The 23959-nt window shown below is 36.0% G+C and overlaps 1 protein-coding gene across 1 annotated transcript; it reads left to right on the top strand.

Moving 5' to 3' along the window:
* The first annotated feature begins 10307 nt into the window (after nt 1-10307).
* LOC110783864 (WD repeat-containing protein 55-like) lies at nt 10308-20300 on the top strand. The gene is made up of 21 exons (XM_021988247.2): nt 10308-10402; nt 10487-10519; nt 10658-10722; nt 10837-10924; nt 11103-11175; nt 12691-12797; nt 13565-13607; nt 13741-13797; nt 15652-15728; nt 15933-15981; nt 16072-16118; nt 16755-16828; nt 17121-17176; nt 17915-18047; nt 18513-18584; nt 18951-19247; nt 19331-19425; nt 19554-19606; nt 19997-20012; nt 20105-20202; nt 20297-20300. Exons 1-21 carry the CDS (start codon nt 10308-10310, stop codon nt 20298-20300), a joined length of 1632 nt encoding a protein of 543 aa, XP_021843939.2.
* The last annotated feature ends 3659 nt before the right edge of the window (nt 20301-23959 follow it).

Below are 23959 nucleotides of genomic sequence, written 5' to 3'. Positions count from 1 at the left end.
TTCAAAAACTTACCCTTTGAATACTTCAATCGTACGTATAAATTATGACCCTAGGCCCTTATTTATAGAGGTTTGGAAAGGGAATTGGAATCCTAGTAGGATACGATTTAATTAAACTTAGAATCCTACAAGGACTCTAATTAATTAAATAATCCTAATAGAAATAGGAGTTTAATCATACACCAAATCCTAATAGATTTAGGAATTGTGCATGGACTCAAACACACACGCACGGAGCCACGAAGGCACCCGCACGCATGCGCTCGGCCCACGCAGCCCACGCTGGGCAGCATCGCCTTGGCGCGCTGGGCTGCCTTGCGGTGGGCCTGGCGCTGCCTTGGGCTGGGCGTGCGCGCGTCCTTGCTTGCTGGGCGATGGCCTGGCTTCGTGCTGGCCCTTCGTCCGGCAGGCCTCGTCCGATGCTTATTCGTACGATACGCTTCCGATTAAATTCCCGGTTCCGGAATTCATTTCCGATACGAACAATATTTAATATTTCCGATTCCGGAATTAATTTCCGTTTCGAACAAAAATTTAATGTATCCGTTTCCGGAATTATTTTCTGATTCCGATAATATTTCCGATTCTGACAATATTTCCGTTTCCGGCAATATTTCCGATTCCGGCAATATTTCCATTTCCGATAATATTTTCCGATACGTACCATGTTTCCGTTTCCGGCAACATCTACGACTTGGATAATATTTATATTTCCGATACGATCCATATTTCTGTTTCCGGCAATATCATCGTTTCCGGAGTATTCATTTCTTGCTTGTGACGATCTCAGCTCCCACTGAAACCAAGATCCGTCGATTCCGAATATCCATAGATAGAGTATTTAATGCCATTAAATACTTGATCCGTTTATGTACTATTTGTGTGACCCTACGGGTTCAGTCAAGAGTAAGCTGTGGATTAATATCATTAATTCCACGTGAACTGAAGCGGCCTCTAGCTAGGCATTCAGCTCACTTGATCTCACTGAATTATTAACTTGTTAATTAATACTGAACCGCATTTATTCGACTTAGCATTGAATGCATACTTGGACCAAGGGCATTATTTCCTTTAGTCTCCCACTTGTCCTTTGGGACAAGTGTGCATTTCCTAATTCCTTTGTCGCTCGATGCTTGCTCTTGAACATAAGGTAAGAGTTGTCATCCTTATTATGTCCAGAGGTGTTTCTCGGTTTCAGAGTTCAACTGATCAAATAAACAGATAATCATAGCCTATGATTCATCCGAGCACGGCCATGCATTTCACAGTTTCTAGCTCTCCGAGTGGCCTTGTACAACTTTTAAGCATCTCATCCCGATTTATGGGAGGACAATCCCAATCTTGCGATCTTGAGATTTTACTTCGTTTGATAGGTGATTACCTGAGCGTTGCCTTTATAGCCTCCTTTTACGGTGCGATGGTTGGTCAACGTCAAAGCAACCAGTTCTCAAACAAGTAATCTCAAATCACTCAAGTATTGAGGATTTAGTGTCTAATAATTTTAATGAAATTTACTTATGACAGATTTTCATCTCTTATTGTAAAGTTTCATAGGTCTGTCCGATACTAGTCTTCCCAAAGTAAGTATCTGTGCAAATGATTATGACATTGCCATGTCCACATAGTTCAAGAAACAGAACTACTAGTCATCTTGCATTCTAGTCGTCTAACGTTTTCTATGGGTCCAATTTTATAGAAAACTCCGACCAGGGACCATTTTCAACTTTTGACATTCAAGTTCACTTGATAGACATTTCTTAGTCACAGGACTGGTCCTGACAGTCTATCTTGAATATATCGTCAAATTGAAGGGACTCATCATTTAATACTAAACCAAGATTAAATGGAATATGAAAATACATTTCATATATGATAAATGTTCAACCCCAACGTTTTACAACCATGGGCCTTAAACCCATCTTTAAAACAGTTCATGGAATTCAAAGCTATGCTTGATTTCCAGTGCTACAACGTGAGTGTTGCTTCTCACTTGTTGCATAGGTTTAGTTTATCATGCTTTGCCAATCTTAATATCCTTTTCATCGAATGTTCTTCGAGATATGATGATAAGATCTTTTGAGTATGTTTATTTTGTGATCTAGTCCGTCTAGCTACAAGAGTGGTTCTACGCATTTTTCAATGAAGAATCATCAAGTCAGCAGACATGTGATCTACCTAAGTTCAATGAAGAACTCATTAATATAAACAACTCTGTTTTATTGCTTCTTAGGCAATAAGTACTTCTACTTCAACTGTTTAGGTTGCTAGTGATGCTTTGTTTGGATTTACTTATCCAAGCAGTTCACAGATATGTGGAAGACTCTCCAGCTGTATCTTAGAACATAGAAATTAATATTTAATTTCCCACGCAACAACTCATGGTCTCCAATCCATGTTGCCATTTCAAAACACGATGCTCTATAGCTCGTCCTTGTCAATGGTTAACTCCAAAGGAATCTTGCTTGATCCTTTGCCAGTGTTTATGCGTGTAGCATCAATATTTAGCATATCTTTATTTCCTTGAATCAAGAACTATTCCTAAGTACCTTTTCAAGTACCATAAGTTTTTCTTGATCTCAATCTAGTTGATCTTCACTTAGATCAATAGAGATTGGTATATGTTCGTCATGCCCAAAGGCATACGATACATTTTTGGCGATCCTCATATTATATCATACATGATAAATTCTCTTGCGGAATGATTCCCAATTGAATTCTATTCATGTAACTTTAGCTCATTGAATTTCAGTAGATACTGAATCCAGCTAAATTCTTTGACATATAATATAGGTGAAGAATCTAATCTAGATCCTTTGATGTTTAACTTAGTAAATGCTTATACATAGTTCAAACATCCTTTACTTAGATTTATTCATATGGGTCGAATATCTCCAATGGAGTCTTTCGTGTTTGATTTAGTAAATGCCATTACTTAATCTAAAACAATATCATAAGATCTTTGTAAATAGATCATCAATACCCAGTATGCACTAAGTTTCGCCATGGTCCATCATTGATGAATAATCTCAAATCTAAGTCATTAGCATTTGAATGTTATTTCACAATAGAGAGATATGTGTGTGATACACATAGGACCAATTAAGTTTTTATGTACTCCCACTAAACTTCTTATATATCTATAAGAATCATGTACATTTTATGAAATTAAAATACTTATTAGCTTCACTAAGATACATTTCCAATTCCCAATTGCTTGCTTAAATCTGTACTTAGATTTCATAAGCCAGCTTTCTATTCAAGCATTTATTTGGATCCACAAATCCTATGACATACCATGTACATAGTTTCTTCCAACATTTGATTGAGGAATACGTTTTGTCATCCAATTGTCATATGTTCCAATATTATTGCCTGATTTATAGACTTGAGCATTACGATTATGCATGAGGTTTCAACACAATCCATGCCATGAATTTGCTTGTAACCTTTAGCAACTAATCTCGCCTTGTGTGTGAACACAATTTCATGTTTGATGGTTTTTATCCTTAAAACAAACTTGCAACCAATAGGTGTGAAACTATTCCTGCAAATCAACAAAATTTCAATTTTGTCATCAAAACATTGAGTATGTTTTATGGCCTCTAACCATTTAAAACATTTGAGTCTATATATGGCCTCTAACCATTTTAGGGAATCTATATTTCGTCATAGCTTTCTTACAAGTCACAAACTCATTAATCTACATGATAATAGTTTGACTGCAAGTTGTAGGTTTCTTTACTATCTAATAGAAGAATCTCATAGTTTCATTGACCTTCACTCTATGTTTCTTCACTATCTAATAGAAGAATCTCATAGTTTCAGTGACTTGAACTCCATACCTACTTGGGTATAGAACATCAAACAATAGAATATCATCAACCACTTGGAAGTCCTTTGAATATTCTGTTCTCCTTGAAGCACTTGTAAATTCTTCTAAGAGATGTCTATTCTTTAAAGCCACTTCTAAAGTCCTTAAAGAATAAGTTCGGATTTTCTAAAGCACTTCGAAAAGCCTCTGGAATGTCCGTTTATGTTTTTTGTTCGCCTCGAAGACTTTCGAGGTCTATTTTCTCCCACTTGTCATTTTGGAAACGAATCTCCAAAAGGACATTATTTCGAGCAAACAAACATTACGTTCTCAAAAATTCGTGGTAGAAACAATACCCTTCTGTCTCATTTGAATAAATCACAATGAAACGTATATCTGTACTTGGGCCTTAGTTTGTTGAATAACAAACACTAAGCTCCCACTGAGTTTGGCAACTCTTTAGATATATATTATGAAAAGATATTCTGAAATTACTTTTCAATAGCTTTGACGAATTTGGTTTAGTTTGGTGGTAGTTGAGCATTTTGTTTTAGAAATTATAGGAAAAGTCTTTATGATCCATCATTGATCGAATAAAGTGTTAATCGACTTCGATCATTCCAACTTAGATATGCCATATCTTATGGAGCTAGATTGTGAATTTTACTACACACAATCATTGATGATCATTCTTGACTTAAGTGATCATCAACATGATCTAACTTAGATCTTTATGATTTCTTGCCAAGTGGGATTTATACTTCTGAATCTTTGAACTAGCCAAACAGATTCAAACTTATATCACATTGAGTAAATAAACCTATATTCACTCAAATCTGTGTGAAATAATAAAGTCATAAAACCTTTCTTTAGCTTTGAACTCTATCGTCTAGGCATTCTAACAATAGTTCATATCTTTTGTTACTTTCAACAAGTAAGACTAGCTTGTCTTGAATTAATCTAGAAATCAATCAATTTTAAAAGTTCATAGAGCTTTTGAATGTTAACTTGTTGACATGGTCTAAGTAACAATGCCAAAGATTAGTGGAACTCAAATCACGAGATTGATTTGAACCTAGTAAAGTTTTTATTGTTAAAGAGTTGTTTGTTTTAATCAAGCATATTGACTCAACCCGTAAATGACCATTTTCATTCAAATAAACAAACAAACAAGCATTGTTTTTGTTCTTCTGAATGTGAGTCTTTCTGTGTTTGAAAACAGAAATTTAGGTATGCTGATTGTGGAACAAAATAGCCATTAAGTTCCAGCCTTTGAAAGGACTTAAAACAAACTAGATGACCCTACAACTAATGTAGCATTGCCATGCTTCATTTCCCACTTGTAGGCCATTAGTGTAGCCTAGCTTCCATTGTTTGAGTTTTTACCGAAGTAAGAACCTCAAGCGGTATATGATACCAAGGAAGTTTTGATTGCTAGGTCACTTCTCTTTAAACATTAACTTTTAGGTAGAAACAGAATTGTAAATTCCTTTCATTAGTTCCTTGTTTTCCTATTTCTTGTACCCTTTCTTGTAGTCTTAAGAATTGAATTCTTTAGTGTTGACTTGTATACTTTGTTCAGACATGTCCAATATCACTCAAACAAAGTTCTTACCATTTAATTTATGTTGAATATTCTGTTTTCAACTAGATGATCTTACCAGAAGCTTCTAAAGTTCTCTAAGCATCGATCTATTCGAATGTCTAGGGACTAGACTCATTCGAGAATTAAATGTACAAAGATATTAGGTCGTTAACCATTGGTAAAGCTGAGCGTTTAAACTCAATGCTTTATGATCTCAAAACTACATTGTATTTTGAATTCACAAGCACCAATCGGTTTGTCATTCGACTTTGATATCGAAAACAACCATAAAAGTCGCTAAAAGAAACGTACATTTTAAATTGCTCACTCTCTCTCATTTCCGTGAATCGTTCTTGGATTCACTACCAATCGAGGAAATTTGCTATTACCTTTCTAAAAGGATTTACTGCAGTGCTAGATATTTAATTATAAACAATAATTAAAACATACATTGAAGCATGCAAAGTCAAAACATTTATCATGAGTAATAACTTGAAAATTAAAGCATTCATGCAATTTAAACAAGTCATTAGCATTTTATTCGAGTTTATTGTTCAGGCAGGTGTGAATAAAATGATTCCAAGACCCTAAAATCATTGAAGAATTAAGCACAGTTTGTCGACTCAATCCTAAAACATCTTAGGTAAGCAAAAACCTTTTGCTAATAGTCTAGAAACTATTCTTGGTTGATAGGTACGTCTAAGAACTTATTAGGTAAACCTATCGATTTTGCCACGACATAAAAGGACTCCTTACTTATATCGTTGAGTTTCACCAAAACTAACATGTACTTACAATTATTTGTGTACCTTGCCCCTTTAGGACCAATAAGTAACACCTCGCTGAGCGAAAACTATTACTAGATTGATGTAAAGGATATCCAAGCAAGTGTATATTTTGGTATGGCACCTTTTAACTCAATTTTTTTTTTAAGTTTGGAACTTAAGGCTCTTACTATGTTGGTTAGATTTTAAGTGAACTAAAATCCTTAATCATGCAACATAATCAAGCCGCAATCTCATGCATTATTAAGACATATTTAAAGCAATAAATAACTTAAAGCATGCATAAGATAAATGTGATCTAGTATGGCCCGACTTCATCTTGAAGCTTCAACTTCAAAGTCCGTCTCCAAAATCTCCGTGGGAGGCACCATTTTCTTCAAATAGGATAAGCTATAATTAAACTAATTACAACTATTTGATGGTACGCAGACCATATTTGAATTGAAAAACAATTTTGGTACTTTAGACCAATTACATTCAAATTAATGGTACGCAGACCATATTTTCTATCCTATTTGGGTCATACTAGTCACTCCATAACCTGCAAAACAGTACATATACAATATATACCATTCACCCATTCATTATCATGAATGGCCCACATAGCTGGTTAGTAAAACACATTATGCATCACATAAACATTTGCAGCAATTAATCAAGAGCACCAATAATCTACAAATTATTCAGTCCTTATTAATTCTAATCAAGTTGTTTTAACCTTAAGGATTTGTAGACCTAATCAAGAGTTTATGACTAAAAGGGCTCCCACTTAAACCAATAAATTCATATGCTTTACTAATTTTAAACATAAAACTGTATTTCTAGTCTAACCGGAAACATACAAATTTAATTAAAATTTAAAGCTCATATAAATTTATAATTGAATCCGCTTATTTAATTTATTTTTCAGTCGTATTTAAATTAATTCATGATTTTAATTTTAGTAAAATAATTAAAATAAATGAAAGTTATTATAATTATAATATTCAAAATTAAAATCCAAGAAAATAATTTAAATTATTAATTTTAAAATTAATTAAAATTAAGTAAACTGAAAATTTCAAATTAAAATTTTAAAACTCGACAATCGTGACATGACGAGCACTTGGGCTTGCACCCAAGCCCCGTCGAGTGCACGACCCATCGATGTCCATGGCACAACGTCGTAGCAGCCACGCGCAAGGCAGCAAGGCAAGCCACGCTTGCGCGCAGCCTGCCTGCCCATAGCATCGCAGCAGCTACGATGCTCCTCGCTCGCTCGCTCGCTCGATCGCGTTGTGATGCGCAGAGCAGCGATCGCTGGGCGACCAGCTCTCGCTCGCTCGCGCGCCCATAGCGTGCCATGGCTTCGCCCATCGCCCATCCGCTCGTCGCACACAGCACACGACACAAGGCAGGGCTGCTGCCTTGTGCTCGTGCACCATGGCCTTGCTCATTGCATTCGTACCGCATGGGCGACGAGCTCCCTTGCTCGTCGTCGCATGCCCGCACTATACAACACCCCTTAAGGGTTACACGTAGCGTCCATTGCTTTGTGCGTGCAAGTTATATGAGCGAATCGCATAAAAATTAAAAAAAAATCAAAATTAATGACAAATTAATAAAACATATTAATTTCATAATTTTAGGGCGAAAAATCGAAAATTTATTAATTAATTGATTTCCGATTAACATGGATTCAAGTACTTTGGTCATAAAAATTTAAAATTTAACACAAATTTACAATTTTTATGGTGGTTTTTAATCATAGGTATCTAATTAAATTATTAACTAATTACGAAAATCAAATTAATTCTAAATTATTCCAATTTTCAACAAATTAATCATAATTACAAATTAGATTGCATAATTAACAAGGCTAGGCATTCAAACTTGTTAAACATATACAGTAGGTCAATCAAAAATTCAAGATTTAACAACAAGAATCGCAAATATTTAATTTAACATCTTAAATTTACGAAATTTTGCGTTCGAAAAACTAAAACCTCCGAAAAGTCATAGTTAGGCTTCGAATTTGAGAATTCTGGGTTCGGCCGAAAACTATTTTTTTTGTCAAAAATTTAGAATGCCTTTTACATGCGGAATTGACACAAAAATCACTCGATTTGGATGAGTAACGAAGAAACTGCCGAAAACTGCGTACGTATAATTAAATAAACGCAATTTGCAATTAATTAACAATTACGAAAATTAATCACCCCTTTTAATTCTTGCAAATTTGTAATATTTAACCATGTTTATGCAATTTAGATTATGAAAATAATAAGATGCTCGTGATACCACTGTTAGGTTATGATACATATGACAATACATAAATCATGCGGAAAAACCATAAAGCCAGGAAAGCATATTATTTACACATAATCATTTAGCATAGTATAGATGCATACACTTTGTAGCGTGCCTTCCCTAGCTGCTCCCGAACCGAACAAGAACAAGTCTTTAGGACTCCAAGTGTCGTCCCTCCGTAGATAGTCCACAGTACGTCCGGATCCGCCTCAAGATTGACCAACTAGAATCGCCCTTAAGGTGCTTAGGAATTTTCGGCTATTAGTGCAAGAGAGTGGCTGAATTTTCTTTCAAAAACTTACCCTTTGAATACTTCAATCGTACGTATAAATTATGACCCTAGGCCCTTATTTATAGAGGTTTGGAAAGGGAATTGGAATCCTAGTAGCATACGATTTAATTAAACTTAGAATCCTACAAGGACTCTAATTAATTAAATAATCCTAATAGAAATAGGAGTTTAATCATACACCAAATCCTAATAGATTTAGGAATTGTGCATGGACTCAAACACACACGCACGGAGCCACGAAGGCACCCGCACGCATGCGCTCGGCCCACGCAGCCCACGCTGGGCAGCATTGCCTTGGCGCGCTGGGCCTGCCTTGCGGTGGGCCTGGCGCTGCCTTGGGTTGGGCGTGCGCGCGTCCTTGCTTGCTGGGAGATGGCCTGGCTTCGTGCTGGGCCTTCGTCTGGCAGGCCTCGTCCGATGCTTATTTGTACGATACGCTTCCGATTAAATTCCCGGTTCCGGAATTCATTTCCGATACGAACAATATTTAATATTTCCGATTCCGAAATTAATTTCCGTTTCGAACAAAAATTTAATATTTCCGTTTCCGGAATTATTTTCCGGTTCCGATAATATTTCTGATTTTGACAATATTTCCGTTTCCGGCAATATTTCCGATTCCGGCAATATTTCCATTTCCGATAATATTTTCCGATACGTACCATGTTTCCGTTTCCGGCAACATCTACGACTTGGATAATATTTATATTTCCGATACGATCCATATTTCTGTTTCCGGCAATATCATCGTTTCCGGAGTATTCATTTCTTGCTTGTGACGATCTCAGCTCCCACTGAAACCAAGATCCGTCGATTCCGAATATCCATAGATAGAGTATTTAATGCCATTAAATACTTGATCCGTTTACGTACTATTTGTGTGACCCTACGGGTTCAGTCAAGAGTAAGCTATGCATTAATATCATTAATTCCACTTGAACTGAAGCGGCCTCTAGCTAGGCATTCAGCTCACTTGATCTCACTGAGTTATTAACTTGTTAATTATTACTGAACCGTATTTATTAGACTTAACATTGAATGCATACTTGGACCAAGGGCATTATTTCCTTCACCTAGCTGACCAGGAACGTGACCTGCTCTAGCAAACACTCAAGTCGCATAGTCGGATTAGCTCTGCGTCCCCTTCCTCATCCTTTCCTCCCGCCTCCTCCTCCTCCTCCTCCTCCTACCCTCTAACAAAGTAGCATCCTATAATTGTATCACCAGCTCCACTCGGCGGCGCCTCTACCAACTGCCTCTGCTACTGCTATTCTCGGTAACTTTTATTTTGTATCGACTTTTTTTTATTTGTCTGTTGGGAATTTTTGTTAGCTTTGTTTTGGTGCTGTTTTATGCTAATTACTAAGTCTATACCCACTTCATAATTAGACTTGAAATTCGTATTATACACGAAATTCTGTTGGCAGTAAAAGGTCTTAAATTTAGATGTTTGTAAGATGAGATTTTTGATAAAATGATGATTATTTTAGGAAACTGATACACAGCACAAGCATAGCATAGTTATCAAATCATTGAGAAGGGGTTATGGAGATAAATTTAGGGGGTCTCCCTTTCGACGTAGACTTTCATCCGTCTGATTCTCTTGTTGCCACTGGCTTAATCAATGGTTACCTACTGTTGTAAGTAATCTTCCCTCGGCTCCATTTCTTTGGTGGTACTTGTGATTAAGGTCTGTCCCTCATTTGGTGGTTAATTTTGTGTAGGTATCGTTATGCCGCTGAGGCAGAACCACAACGGTATTATTTCATATATTCCATATATTATTGACTCTAATATGTGGGTTTAATGTTGGAAATGCAGTCCCAAAAGGAGGGGGGAGGGGATGTTGTTGTTATTTTACTCTTGTAGTATGATTTTGATTGCTACACTTGCAGCTTGCTGAAAGTTCGTGCCCACAAGAAGTCGTGCAGAGCTACCCGTTTTATCAACGAGGGATGCGGTAATTGATTTCCCCCACCTCAAAACCATATAATTGGTGGCTGAAACAGTGATGTGTTTGTTATCTCGAAGGGAACTATATGGATTTTAAGTTGGCTGTTTGTGGTGGTGTCAGCTATTGTGACAGGATCCCCGGATTGCTCAATTCTTGCCACTGATGTTGAAACTGGAGCAAAGATGGTTCACCTTGAGAATGCTCACACGTGAGTTGTTTGCTTCAAGTTATTGGACTTTTTGTCATGCCTTTATATCCCAAACCAAAAGAATTTCTACTATCTAGAATGTAAATATTATCTCTTTGTCCTATATAGGGGTACTGATGTTCTCTTTGGAGAAAAGAATTTCTGCAGTTCCTTATTTTAAAAATCAAACTCTTTGCAGAGCTGCAGTCAATAGGATAATCAATTTGACGGAAGCAACCATTGCCTCAGGGGACGATGCAGGATTTGTCAAGGTGCAAATTTACTTTCCCTTATTATCTTTTTATTATATCCTATTCTCATCTTCCAGTTGTTTCATGATGCCTATTCAATTGAGGTTGATAAACGTTCCCAAGCTGTACGAAGTGCTTCTGACCAGTGGCCCAGTATACATAAGGTGTTAAACAAAGGTTCATTTGTTCTACAGCAGCAGTCAAATGATCTTTGTTGATCTCATAGTTGTCAGTCTTGTCACAAGTCTTTGGTGCATATTTTTTCATGAATATGTTTGAACGAGGAATGAAATCCCAGTTCCTATTGCATTGCATTTAGCAAGCTACTTTCCTGTAAAGAATTTGTTGCTGCAGAAATGGTCTTTGAAATGAGTTGTAGGTTTCTACTTAGTGGAAGTCTCATACTTCCTCCGTTCTATAAATATCGCACCATATCGTTTTTACACTATTCACACTACACCTTTGTTCATTTTTTTGTGATTGCTACCTAAGAAAAATTGTAGTCATGTGAGATCTTATTAGATTTGTACCGATATATATTTTCTAAATATAAAATTTTATAATTTTCACTTATACATAATTCGAGATATTAAGAGTCAAAGTATGCTTTGGAAAGCGTAAAGTCAACTATGGTGCAATATTTAAGGAACGGAGGAAGTATATCCTGTTTTCATTATGATTTTGAAGATTATTATATCTGTTAAAAGGGTTAGTTCTTTTTCTTTTCAGAATGGTAAGATGTGTTCCCAGACATGAAAGACTGTGGACTATAACCTATTATGTTGCCGAGGGGACAAAATTTACTGTTGAAGGAAAATCTTATTTTGCTTTCTGTTATGCGCTTACGCTTACTCAACACTTAAGGCATTTTGACATGTTACGGATTCCGACCCAGGGCTTATCTGTAGGTTTTTTTCTCTTGGAGGTTGGTTCTAGAGAACCAAGCTATTTGCTAACTGAGGAATGAGACAAAAATTGATTGAAGCCTGACACTATTTACCTGCGGAGTGTAGAGTAGAGGCCTAGATAATCAATATAAAGTTTCCCACTTGCTTGAATGAAGATGGTTTAATAGAGTATATACTAGCTTCTATAGGTTTCTTTTCACCTGATGTTTCCTCTTCGTTCTAGATGCATGTGATCGAAATTCTGGAGGCACAATTGAAAGGTGCTAGTGATCTTGCAAGGGAAGGAAAATTAAGTGATAGCTGGTTGGAAATTCTACATTCCTCATTATCTTCTCCCCCTTTGAATTAAATGAGAAAAACACATCAGCTTTCAATGGAAGAACCATTTGAAAACTCCTTACTGAGTCGAGATTATTTCCAGTGGCTTGACTACTGATTACGCCTTCCTAGCTTCCTCATTCCCATTCCTTCTTTGTGTTAGATGGGCAAGAGCATCAGAAAAACACTTACCTGATATAATTCCTAGTAGTTTTAGGGCTGATGGAGATAATTACTTGCAAGTTTCTTTGGGGAGTTTTTTTTGGCTTCATCCTGTTCACATTTCATTTCATCATTTTTCTGTGCATAGGTATGGGATACCAGGCAACAAACCTGTTGTAACACTTTTCAAGTCCACAACGAGTACATATCAGATATGGCTTTTGTCTCAGATTCGATGAGACTTTTGGCTACAAGGTAATCAACTTTTTCACCTAGTTTGACATAGTTGGGATGTATGATGTTTTGCTTGGTGTTTGCAAATTTGCATGCAAACAAGCTCCTGGTTTACATCCTCCTTCCACCTCAAAAACTATTTTTGGTGCAAAAAGTCAACATATTCTTAAACTTATTAGTCTCGTTTCTGTAAAATATTTTGTTTAGTGCTTCGTCCGAAAGTAATATAATGCAATTAAGGAGTTCACTAGCACCAACTTCTTGGACTATACACAACTTGTGGACTAGGGTGGTGTACTATTGATTCTAGTTATGGCAAGGAAAATAAGCTACTCCAACTGTGCAAAGTGATGGATCGGTACTACAATATGAAATTTATGATCATATTTTCATGAGAAAAGACTTGGCTATAAAGGAGGTGGGGTGTAAATGCTAAAAGCAACATTAACCAAGTGCATTGATTTTGGAATGGAAATTAACATATCTTAATGTTATATACTTCCTCTGTTATTTACATGACACAATTATTTAGTGACGTTTGCCAATGCACCATTTCAAACAATAATATCTTCAATGGATAAGAAAAAATTATAAAAAGTTGATATTTAAAAAATATTTATTGAGTTGAATTCAAACAAGACCCCGCACGACTATGTTTTTTTCATAAATCACAAAAGGAAGTTAAAGGAACTTGTGTGAATAGTGTCCAAAACCCAATTGTGTCATGTAAATAAGAATGGAGGAAGTACTATTCATATAGACTGACGTGATTTCATTTTGTATTCTAGTGGAGATGGTACTCTGTCCGTGTGCAGTATCCGGGGTAATAAGGTATTGAGGCTGACTAGTTATACTTGTTGTAGAATTGATGTTTACACTTTACACTGCGATATTTGTATTTCTACTTTGCTGTTCTGTGATTTTTCTTGAGTTTGATTCCTTTATGTTTGTTGATGAATGGAAGGTCCAAGCACAATCTGAATTTTGTGAGGATGAACCACTTTCTCTTTCCATAATGAAGGTACTTATTATGATCGATTTATTTTCTTTGCTGTCTAACTTGTCTAACTTCTCCAGATAGTCCTTTCTGGCTCGCTTCTCTTGTGGCACCCTGTATTGGTTTGTTGGCCTTTCTCACATTTTCTGATGAATTAAAACAATAACCATGAATGGAAGCCATTCCTTCTCCTAATAATTGTACTCCTCATGGTTTTCTGGTGGCTTCATGTTTGTTTTATAGTTTTCATGAGTGTTGTAGTCAATCTGCATAGAAAAAACAACTTTAAGTTTGGTGACTCAAACTGTGGACATGAGATTTCCGTGGCTTACCCTCTATCTGGCTTGGAGAGAGCCTGTGGAAGGTAAAATACATCCTTTTGCTCCACAAGTCCACCCTTTGATAGGGAAGGAAAGGAAAGTAAATTCCTTTGATATAATGTGTTGTTTGGGGATTTTTTTGTGCTCTCAAACCTCTTCCTTTTCCCATTGCTCCACCCGTTTCCGGCTCCTCATACCCCGTCCACGTTGCCACAAAAACTATCAACAAAATATGGTCAATACCACTAAACTTTGCTAAATTAGCTAACCTAGAAACAACTGTTATCATGGGAAACAAGAAAAAGTGAATATTTTTGGATATTCAAGTATACTTAGAAAGAAAATAAATAGAGGAAAGATAAGAGAGGAGATTACTAAATGCTTCAATAAATTGCTTCAAGATTCTTAAATAAATGCTTCAACAATGTCACTAATCACCATTAAAATCAACCAACTTAGTTTTTTCTCTCCTAAAAAACCTAAATAGATCTAGGTTTTTGTGCTAAAAGGTAGAGAGGGCTCAAATGACGGCTCACAGAGCTATTTATACAAACCCGTGAAAATTACAAAACACAAAGGGAAAAAAATCTTCAAAAAAAAAAAAAACTGGGCAGCGAAACCCAGTCAGCGGACACGATAATGAAAACTATAATGAACTGGAGCGGACGCTCTAATGCTACCGATTCCATCCTCAAACTTTTCTTTGATTTTCAATGATCTCCCAAAATGGTCTGGATGCTGATTAAGGCAGGCGTAGAAGCTCCAGTGCCTTTGTGAGACTTCCTTTGCCCATTCCTTGCCCCTAATGCTCCACCAAGTGGCTTGGAAGTCCTACAAACAAAGGAAAACATGAGAGAACCAAAACAAACATAAAAGGCACAAATATAGTCGAAAACCACATTAAAAAAATCGAACATGAAAGACCGATAAGCAAAACCGAACAAATAGGAGAAAAAGGCAAGCAAACTAAGTGGAAAAAGGCAGGAAAAGGTGAAATAAAAAACGGTTTCGGTATCAGTGTCCCGTGCCCTACCCTACCCTACCCTCTTCTTCTTTTTTTTCCCTTTTTTTTAATTATGTGTTTGCAAGTGTTGGACTTCAAGGCAGTATGAAGTAATCACGTGGCGCATCCCCTTCCTATTCTTTCTTTTCTTTTCCTTTTTATTTGTGGAAAAACATTATGAAGAGTAAAAAAAGTATATTATATTTTAATAACTATCGTGTCGCCGCACCCTTGTCTAAATCTCGGACAGAGTTCTCGTGTCCCCAATTTTTGGAATTGTCGTGTTGAACACTTGGATCCGTACATACCCGACACTCCTAGAGGAGTCTAGGTAACATAGATAGGAAGTTCTTTTGTGGGACAGAGGTAGTACTTAAAACACATCCATAAGACTTCTAAGCACTTATTGTAAGCCATTACAAGTCAAAGAAGAACCACGTGGAAATTCTTGTTCCATCTTTGTAAAGAACCTACAGTTATTTTTGAAGGGGATGTGCATAATTTAATACCTGATTCCTATTTGGTTGACTCTTAACTGTGGGCTTGTCCTATCAGAATGGAAGGAAAGTTATATGGGGGACACAAACTGGGACTTTGTTGTTATATTCATGGGGATTCTTCAAAGATTGCAGGTACTCTTTGTCATGCTTGATGATGTTGATTTTCCAGTAGATTTTTAACACAGTATTATGATTATTGTCATATTGATGGCTATCTTCAATAAACAAGGCATGGATTTGGGTTCCTTCTCTGCAGTGTCTCTTATTCAAGCTGACCTCTCCATCTTCAATTATGGTTTATGTTCTTTTGTTTGTTTTGTGTGTATGTGTGTATAGTGACCGGTTCGTTGATTTGAGTCCAAACCCAGTAGATGCTCTCTTGAAGGTGAAGCTTTCACTGTGCAAGTTACCTTTTCATTTCCGTTCTAATTTGGCTGGCGTCACGCTAACTTCTTGTCCTTTTTTCTTATGGCAGTATGATGAAGACAGACTCGTTGCTGGATCATCTAATGGGATCATCAGGTATATGATATGCTTATTTGACCCCCTTTTTAGAAATTTATGGGATGACATCATAGATAAAAAATGCGGTATCGGTCACGGTCGCAGGATCGGTCGCGGAGTTTGGGTAACGGAAATGATGCACTAGTCGCGGACCGTGTCGCGGTTGTCGCGTAGGAATTTGAAATTTGAAAAAGAAGCCCCATGTCAGCCCCACTCAGTACCTACCCTAGTCCCCCTCCCCTTAACCGTACGCGTGACATAATCAAATGAATTCCTTTGTCTACCTTCTCTCTCCTCTCTTGTTTTAGATCTGAAAATGGAGTTCTCTACTCTATCTCAGTGGAGTTTCTCCATTTCTTTCCCTTTGCCCTTTCTTTTTATCGAAACATGGGGAATTCGGCCGAAAACCGAGTAGATGTGAGGTTAATAACGTTTAACGCGGACAAAATTCGTTCGTTCTCGCCCTTTTTAAAAACACCTTTACAACTCGGGATATCTCGTATCGCCGGCCTCCAAAACCTAGGTAACTCGGGGGATACGAGTTAACGGGCGAGTTTTTACACCATGGATGACATGGGGATTTCTTTTGTACATTTTTACGTAAATTCTTTTTGACGGGACATTTTTACGTATTGAAAATTTGATCTATTGCAGTTTGGTAGGCATATTACCCAACAGAATCATTCAACCCATTGCTGAGCACTCAGAATATCCAGTTGAGCGTCTTGGTATGCAACCTTTGAGATTATTATAAAGCTAGATACTCTTGGAGTTGCTTATTGTTAGATCAATTTATTTTACTTAGTTAATAGATAAATTTTGAAGAAATTTGTTATTGTGTGTGTGTGTGTCAGTGTGTGTGTCAACTACTTAGTTAATAGATAAATTTTCAAGTACTTTGCACTTTCCACATTTGTTGTATCCCATATAACGAATAAGGATTTTGCACTTTCACATTTGTTGTGTCCCATGGCAATAACTCTTATTTAACTAAGATATGATTTTTTGTTGGTCTTGTAGCTTTTTCACATGATAAAAAGCTCCTTGGAAGTATATCTCATGATAACATGTTGAAGGTTCGAACTCTTCCCTTGTTAACATCTTGTTATACTTGCATAGCTATTTATTCTAATTTCGTTTATCCGGTACAAATAGTGCCTTCAATTGTTACGGATGACAGTTCTCAGGAGATTCCTTTAAGCTATTCCCCTCTCCCCAATCCCCCAAACAAAAATTGAAAAATTCCCTCCTTATTTCTTTTGTTCCGAATGAGCCACCAAGAACATTATAAATTACAAATGGGGGGATTCAAACCTGTACACGTCTGACAAATATCTTAATTTGATCCAAGTTCCAAGCGCACATAATAGATTTGTTTCAAATATAAATCAACTCTTAACTTTAGAGAGTTAACAAATCCGGCTGTTGGGCTTTTAACTCATACACCCGGCCTATGACTTTTTGCCGAAGCATAGGATCAATCCAAAATTATGGATGACTTTGATACCATGTTAAACTAAAGGAATAATATTAGTGGACGATAATATAACCTGACAACTTGATTATAACTTGGTTAAATCATTAGTTTATATAAGAAACCATAATATAAATATTATAGATGTAAGACTCTAACATTAGATTCCTAAACTAACATAAACCTAGTTTCCAAACATATTAGAACTTAACTCTACATTTTGTTTTTGACTTTTTGTCATACTCAGAACTATATAACACAGTTGGTTTACATTTTTCTACCTTTATTTTTGTGTGGTTTCTGGTATTTTCTCTGAGTCATTTAGTTTATTACATCGTAGTTGTGGGACATGGATGAGTTACTACAAGGTTCCAGCACAGCGACGAGAAATAACACAGCTGCATCAGACAGTCATAGTGATAGTGATAACGACGGGATGGATGTTGATTCTGATCTTGCAAATGCTTCCAGAGGTACGCATAATCAAAATTATAACTAACCTATGTTTCTGCTCTTTTTTGTTAAACTTGTCACAAGCGCAAAGCTGTATTACTTCATCTTGGGTATTACATTTTACATGTTATTACTGGATAACATCCTAAAAGATACTAGCTTAAAATGGTTTTCTCTGGTTTTGGTTCCTTCTTAAGTCTTAACTTTTCAATATGCACATGTCTGGGAATCAGTATCTTGAGATCTGATTTGTTGGTTGCTAGGACCATAGGATACACAAAGGCACCTGTATGTTTGGTCTAGTTATAGTAATCCACTGAGTTATTACCAAATTGCATTGTTTCTATTGCAAACATGGTATGAATCTTTACTTGTCTTGTACGGGGTATTCATTTTTGTTGGTTATCTTTCTCCCATGCCCATATACACGGCCTATATTTGTGGTGGTTGAGAGTGCATCCTTTTGCTTTCATCTTCTTATTCAGGTACCAAGACGAAGAACACTGGTGGCAACAACGGGAAAACTTCTAGCAGTTCCTTTGGCAGCTTTTTCGAAGGTTTGAAACATGTTGCTGACTGCTGAGTGTCTGCGATATTGGAGATATCAGTCAGCGGCGGAGGTGAAGCTGCAGCACTTGTCTTCAGATTGTGCTTTTGATGTGTATCATTCCACATGTGGTTATCTACATGTTTTCTTTGTTAATTATAATCATACGAAGTATGTTTTTTTGTGGTCATTTTATTTATAAATGAGGCGCTTGTCCTCAGTTGGTGCTTTCGATTCGCATCATGCTCCATGTAGTTATTTATAAATGTATTCATTACCAATTTTGTTTAGGTAATACTCCCTCCGTCCCAGTTTTATAGTCATGTTTCCCGAACCTTTAAAATGCATGAAACATGAGTACTGTGCTTGTAAACAGTGCTCCACGTGCAGCACATGATTCCCTTCATTTACCTTAATTTTGTCTCTTTTTCTCTTTCCTCTGTCAATTTGTTCCTCATAACCTGGTTGCTTATCTTCCTTCTCTATCTCCCCATTTTCGATTTCTCTTCTCGCCCTTTCTTGCATGCTCCCAATTTCCACCTCTCTTCTCACCCCTTCCTACATGCTCCCAATTTCCACCTACTCGATCTGATAAAAAATGGAAGATACAGAAGGCAAGGATGCACTACAGACACATCTTGCCCAGAATCAGATCTAAGTCTCTGGCTGCAAGGTAAGGGCTTACCTACTTTTCTCGATATCCTATTATCTTGGTTCTCATTTTTTAAATAGGGTTATAAAGTTTGTAAAGTTTAGGTTTTTCAGTTTACAAGGATGATGATTTTATTTTTGATTTCGTTCTTTTTCCCGTCAATTTTCAGATCCAATTATCGATTATTGAAGTCTACTGGGTTTGAATTTGTTTTAGATTTTCTGAAATTTAAATAATTTAAAATCATTGTAAGGAGAATACTATGTTTGAGTTTAGAAAGATTGTAGGAGAATGCTGATACAATAAAAGTTAGTGTTATCTTCCCAGTGGAAATCAAATATTTCTGGTGATGAACACATCTGGGTCACGTTAAGAGCAAGGTCAGTTTTCTCACTTGCCTGTAGATGAATATTCAACTATTATTGATTATTTTGTCGATATCATAATTGAATATGTCGTGGATCGAGTATTGATTTGGGGAACTTGGTGTTATATTGTATTCTTTTAATTGATATTTTTTATTCCCTTTAAGGATTTTAATTAAGAATTAAAAGTTTCCGTTTAGTATGGAGGAAAGAGAAGAAATGGACATGGCTGAGGTTTTTTCTATAATTCAGTTTACACAATACTTGTTCGCATCAAATCTTTACATATGATAGCTTAAGAAATTGTCGACATTGGACAATAATGCCTAGCTAAAGGTGAAGTATACATGACATTTTCCCCCTTTACTTTTTCTCAATTTTTATTGCTAATGTCTGCAATGATAGGGAACACTTAATGATGGTAGAGTTGTTATAGTTAAACAACTTTCCGTATCATCTAAATAAGGGAAGCATCAGTTTATAACAGAAATAGCTACTATATCTGTTGTTCAGCATCAGAACCTTGTAAAGTTATATGGGTGTTGCATTGATGGGGAAAAGCGTTTAATTGTTTACGAGTACTTGGAGAACAAGAGTATTGATAAAGTCTTGTTTGATATGAGATCTTGTGTGTGTGTGTCTACATACCATATATATCATAATATTATTTTTATCATCAGTATTCATTTATCATTCTTATAACAGGTGAAAGTAAACTAGAACTGAACTGGGCTAAAACATTTTGAGGTGTGTCTGGGAGTGGCTAGAGGCTTGACTTATCTTCATCAAGAATCACGCGTTCGGTAATATTCTGCTCGATTCTAATCTTACTCCAAAAATATCAGATTTTGGTATGGCTAAACTATTGGTGACAAATAAAAACTCACATGAGCACTGGTGTTGCTGGGACGGTGTAAGATTTATACGACCAAGAAAGTTGTTCATTTTTTTTCTTTATTTTCTCTTTCTTTCTCTCATAATGTTTTCACATAACTTTTATAGTTGATACCTTGCACCGAAGTACGTCATGTGTGGTCATCTTACGGAGAAGGTTGATGTGTTTGCTTTTGGTGTTGTTGCTCTAGAACTTGTTAGTAGAAGGTCCAATTGTGACACCACCTTGGGCAGGGAAGAGATGTATCTTCTTGTTTGGGTATGTTTTTACTTGTTTATCCTACTTTTACCATCAATGTTTGCTAGCATTTGTTCCCCCCTTCTGACATTTACCGGGTGAAAATCCATGTGTATCTTTTGTACTCGCTTAATAATTAACTACATTGATCTTTGTCCAAAACCTCACTGCAATTATCAAATTCCTCCCATCTGAAGATGGTGATAAAAGTGCTAGGCTAGCTTCTCTTGTGTTGTTTTGTCTTCCAACTAATGTCTTATAATCTTATCTACCCTGCTACTGCAGACATGGCATTTATACGAGAAAAATAAAGATGCGGATCTTGTGGATAAGAGATTGAAAATATTCAACAAGGATGAGGTGAAAATAATAGGTACAATAGCGTTTTTATGCACTCAAACATCACCAGGACAACGCTCAACTATGGCTCATGTGTTAGGAATGTTACCTGGTGATGTTCAAGTCGGAAGCATACCATCTAAGCCGACATACTTGGTAGATTGGTCAGTTGATGATGACTCCAACTTCCTGACAAATGAAGCTTCTGGATATTCAAAAGCTGGTTATTCTTCAACTTGTAACTACACAACTACTCGTGGACAAAGTACACCTTCTGATAATGTCAGCGCCAACTTCAGCAATAAGTAAATCATTTGATACCGAATAAACTGGTGTTTGAAATCAATTGATTGCCATTTGAGTTCGTAATGATAAAACTCAGTTCATGAGTTCTTTTATGAACGAGGTCTAATAGGCATATACCATGACTGGTAAGCTATCTGTAAACTTCTCACTACTACAAATTCCGCGTTTTAGCGGCGCTTTTTCAGCTATTTTTCGACGCCTAAAGGCATCGGAAAATTTGTCCTTGACGCTTTTCTGAAGCATCTCGACGCTTTATTACGTCGTCAGTTAAGACGCTTTTTATCGTCCACAATTTTAGTTTGGGTGTCGACGCTTACTGTTGTCTAGAATATTGCATATGTGTCGAGAATAGCTATTTTCCTGCCTCTTCCAATATTTACCTATTTAAGGTTCTCGACGCTTAAAATCGTCCAGAAATGTCTATTGGAAAACATTTTAAATCTAAATGAGCTCGATATCAAGACAACAAAAAGGGTCCATATTTATTATTATATAAGCTATTTTTCCACCTTTTTCTTTCTATATATATATATATATATATATATATATATATATATATATATAATAATTAAAATTGTTTGATTTAGAAGAACAAACTATTTTGAGTATGAAACTAAAACGCGTGTTTTAACTTATTTCTTTAAGGCGATATTTCTTTTAGAAGGCGTTTATTAATTTCTTTATAAAACCACATCTATTTTGAGTTTTCTAAAAGTCAAATGTATTATTTTATTAATAAGTTGTGGTTAATAGACAACGACTCATATTAAGACTTGATGCAACCTCGGGACCTCTTGAGTTCGACCTCCACTTAAATGAACCATTGGAATCCTTACTTATAATTTTCTTGTTTGCATAACTCTTCTTAGACCTTTTAACTCATTCCCATATCTCATGGTTAACCATGACACTAATTTATTCCCAAATTAAACCTTAAGAACCCTCGATGAACTCAATCCTCTAGTCGCATAACCTCTCAACTTAAATCATCTCTCACTCGAATTCCCAATTGACACAAACATTCATTCAAAATAATAAAGATTCTTAAAACATTAAAATCCAATTTGCAAAGCATAATTCAATTCTGAATACACAATTCAATTTGCAAAATGCAATTCAATTTGCAAAACACAATTCAATTTGCAAAGCACCATTCAGAATCCATACATTTATATATACATATTACTTAAACACAAAATATAATTTTAAACATTGAAGATGGTCGGATAATTTGTACCTCGATCCGCCACACATAAACCCCAAGCCTCATTCCATCATCATTCTCTGCTTAATCCATGATTCAAATCTCCTTAACCTTTCTTCATTCATTTACCTCAACAAGAAAGACTTGAATTAACAAACTACTCATTAGAATCAATTAGAACTTGATGAACTCTTTAGAATCTTAAATGATTTTCGAAAACTTAGTTTTGAAACTATCATGACACATATTCTACCTCAATTTCCCCTATGATTTGTCCCCTATCCAATTTCCCTATAAATACCCCCATTTATTCCAACAAATAGAGGAGGAAATCAGAAGCAAATCAGCAACAAAACTTTGCCAAAATACTTCCTCAAAAATACAAAAATTTCCAACTCTTCGCTGATACAAAATTCCTCAAATTCAAACACTAATCTCAAATTTCAAACACTAATTCAAGTTCAAATATTAAGCAATTGGAGCTCAAGCAAGGAAGTTCAAACCTAGAAGACCTAGGTAAGCTTCTAACGCTCTAATCTCAATTCTAAACTTTCTAGCTTTCTTTGCATTAATTTCCTTACAATTTAGCGAATTTCAAAGAATGTTCATATGATTTCCTAACTCATATGAACTAGAAATATTGCCTAAAAGAGTAATCTTTGGTGGGATTTCATTCTTGAAACCTTTCAAATGATCTTCCACACTCTTATTTCAAATTCAAATTTCAATTTTACAAAATCATTTTCAAAAACATGGTTAGTAAGTGAGGATTCATTCTTGAAAATCCTCTTTACAACAATCATCATACAATTTTCCAAACCCTAATTTTTCAAATGTTCAAGGATGTTTGAAGTGTTAGGTTATGATACATATGAACAACATAAATCATGCGGAAAAACCTATGTGCCAGGATTCAAATTAATTGCACATAATCAAATAATTAGTCTAGAATGCATACACTTTGTAGCGTGCCCTCCCTAGCTGCGCCCGAACCAAACAAGAACAAGTCTTTAGGACTCCAAGTGTCGTCCCTCCGTAGAAAGTCCACAGCACGTCCGGATCCGCCTTAAGATTGACCAACTAGAATCGCCCTTAAGGTACTAGTAATATTCGGCTGATATGGGGCAATAATATGACTGAATTTTGCTCTCAAAAAGTCACTTTGAATACTTGAAAACTCGTCTGTAAATTGTGAACCAGGGCGACATATTTATAAGGGTATGGAAAGGAAATTGGAATCCTATTAGGATACTAATTAGCTTAATTAGAATTTTATTAAAACTCTTATTAACTTATTTATCCATTAGGATTAGGAATTTAATCATTGAACGAATCCCATTAGATTTAGAATTTGTATCGGACACAAACACACACGAGCATCGCCCTT

Source organism: Spinacia oleracea, chromosome 4 (assembly GCF_020520425.1).
Source record: "Spinacia oleracea cultivar Varoflay chromosome 4, BTI_SOV_V1, whole genome shotgun sequence".
Lineage (NCBI taxonomy): Eukaryota > Viridiplantae > Streptophyta > Magnoliopsida > Caryophyllales > Amaranthaceae > Spinacia > Spinacia oleracea.
This window is presented reverse-complemented; position numbering and strand designations above follow the sequence as displayed.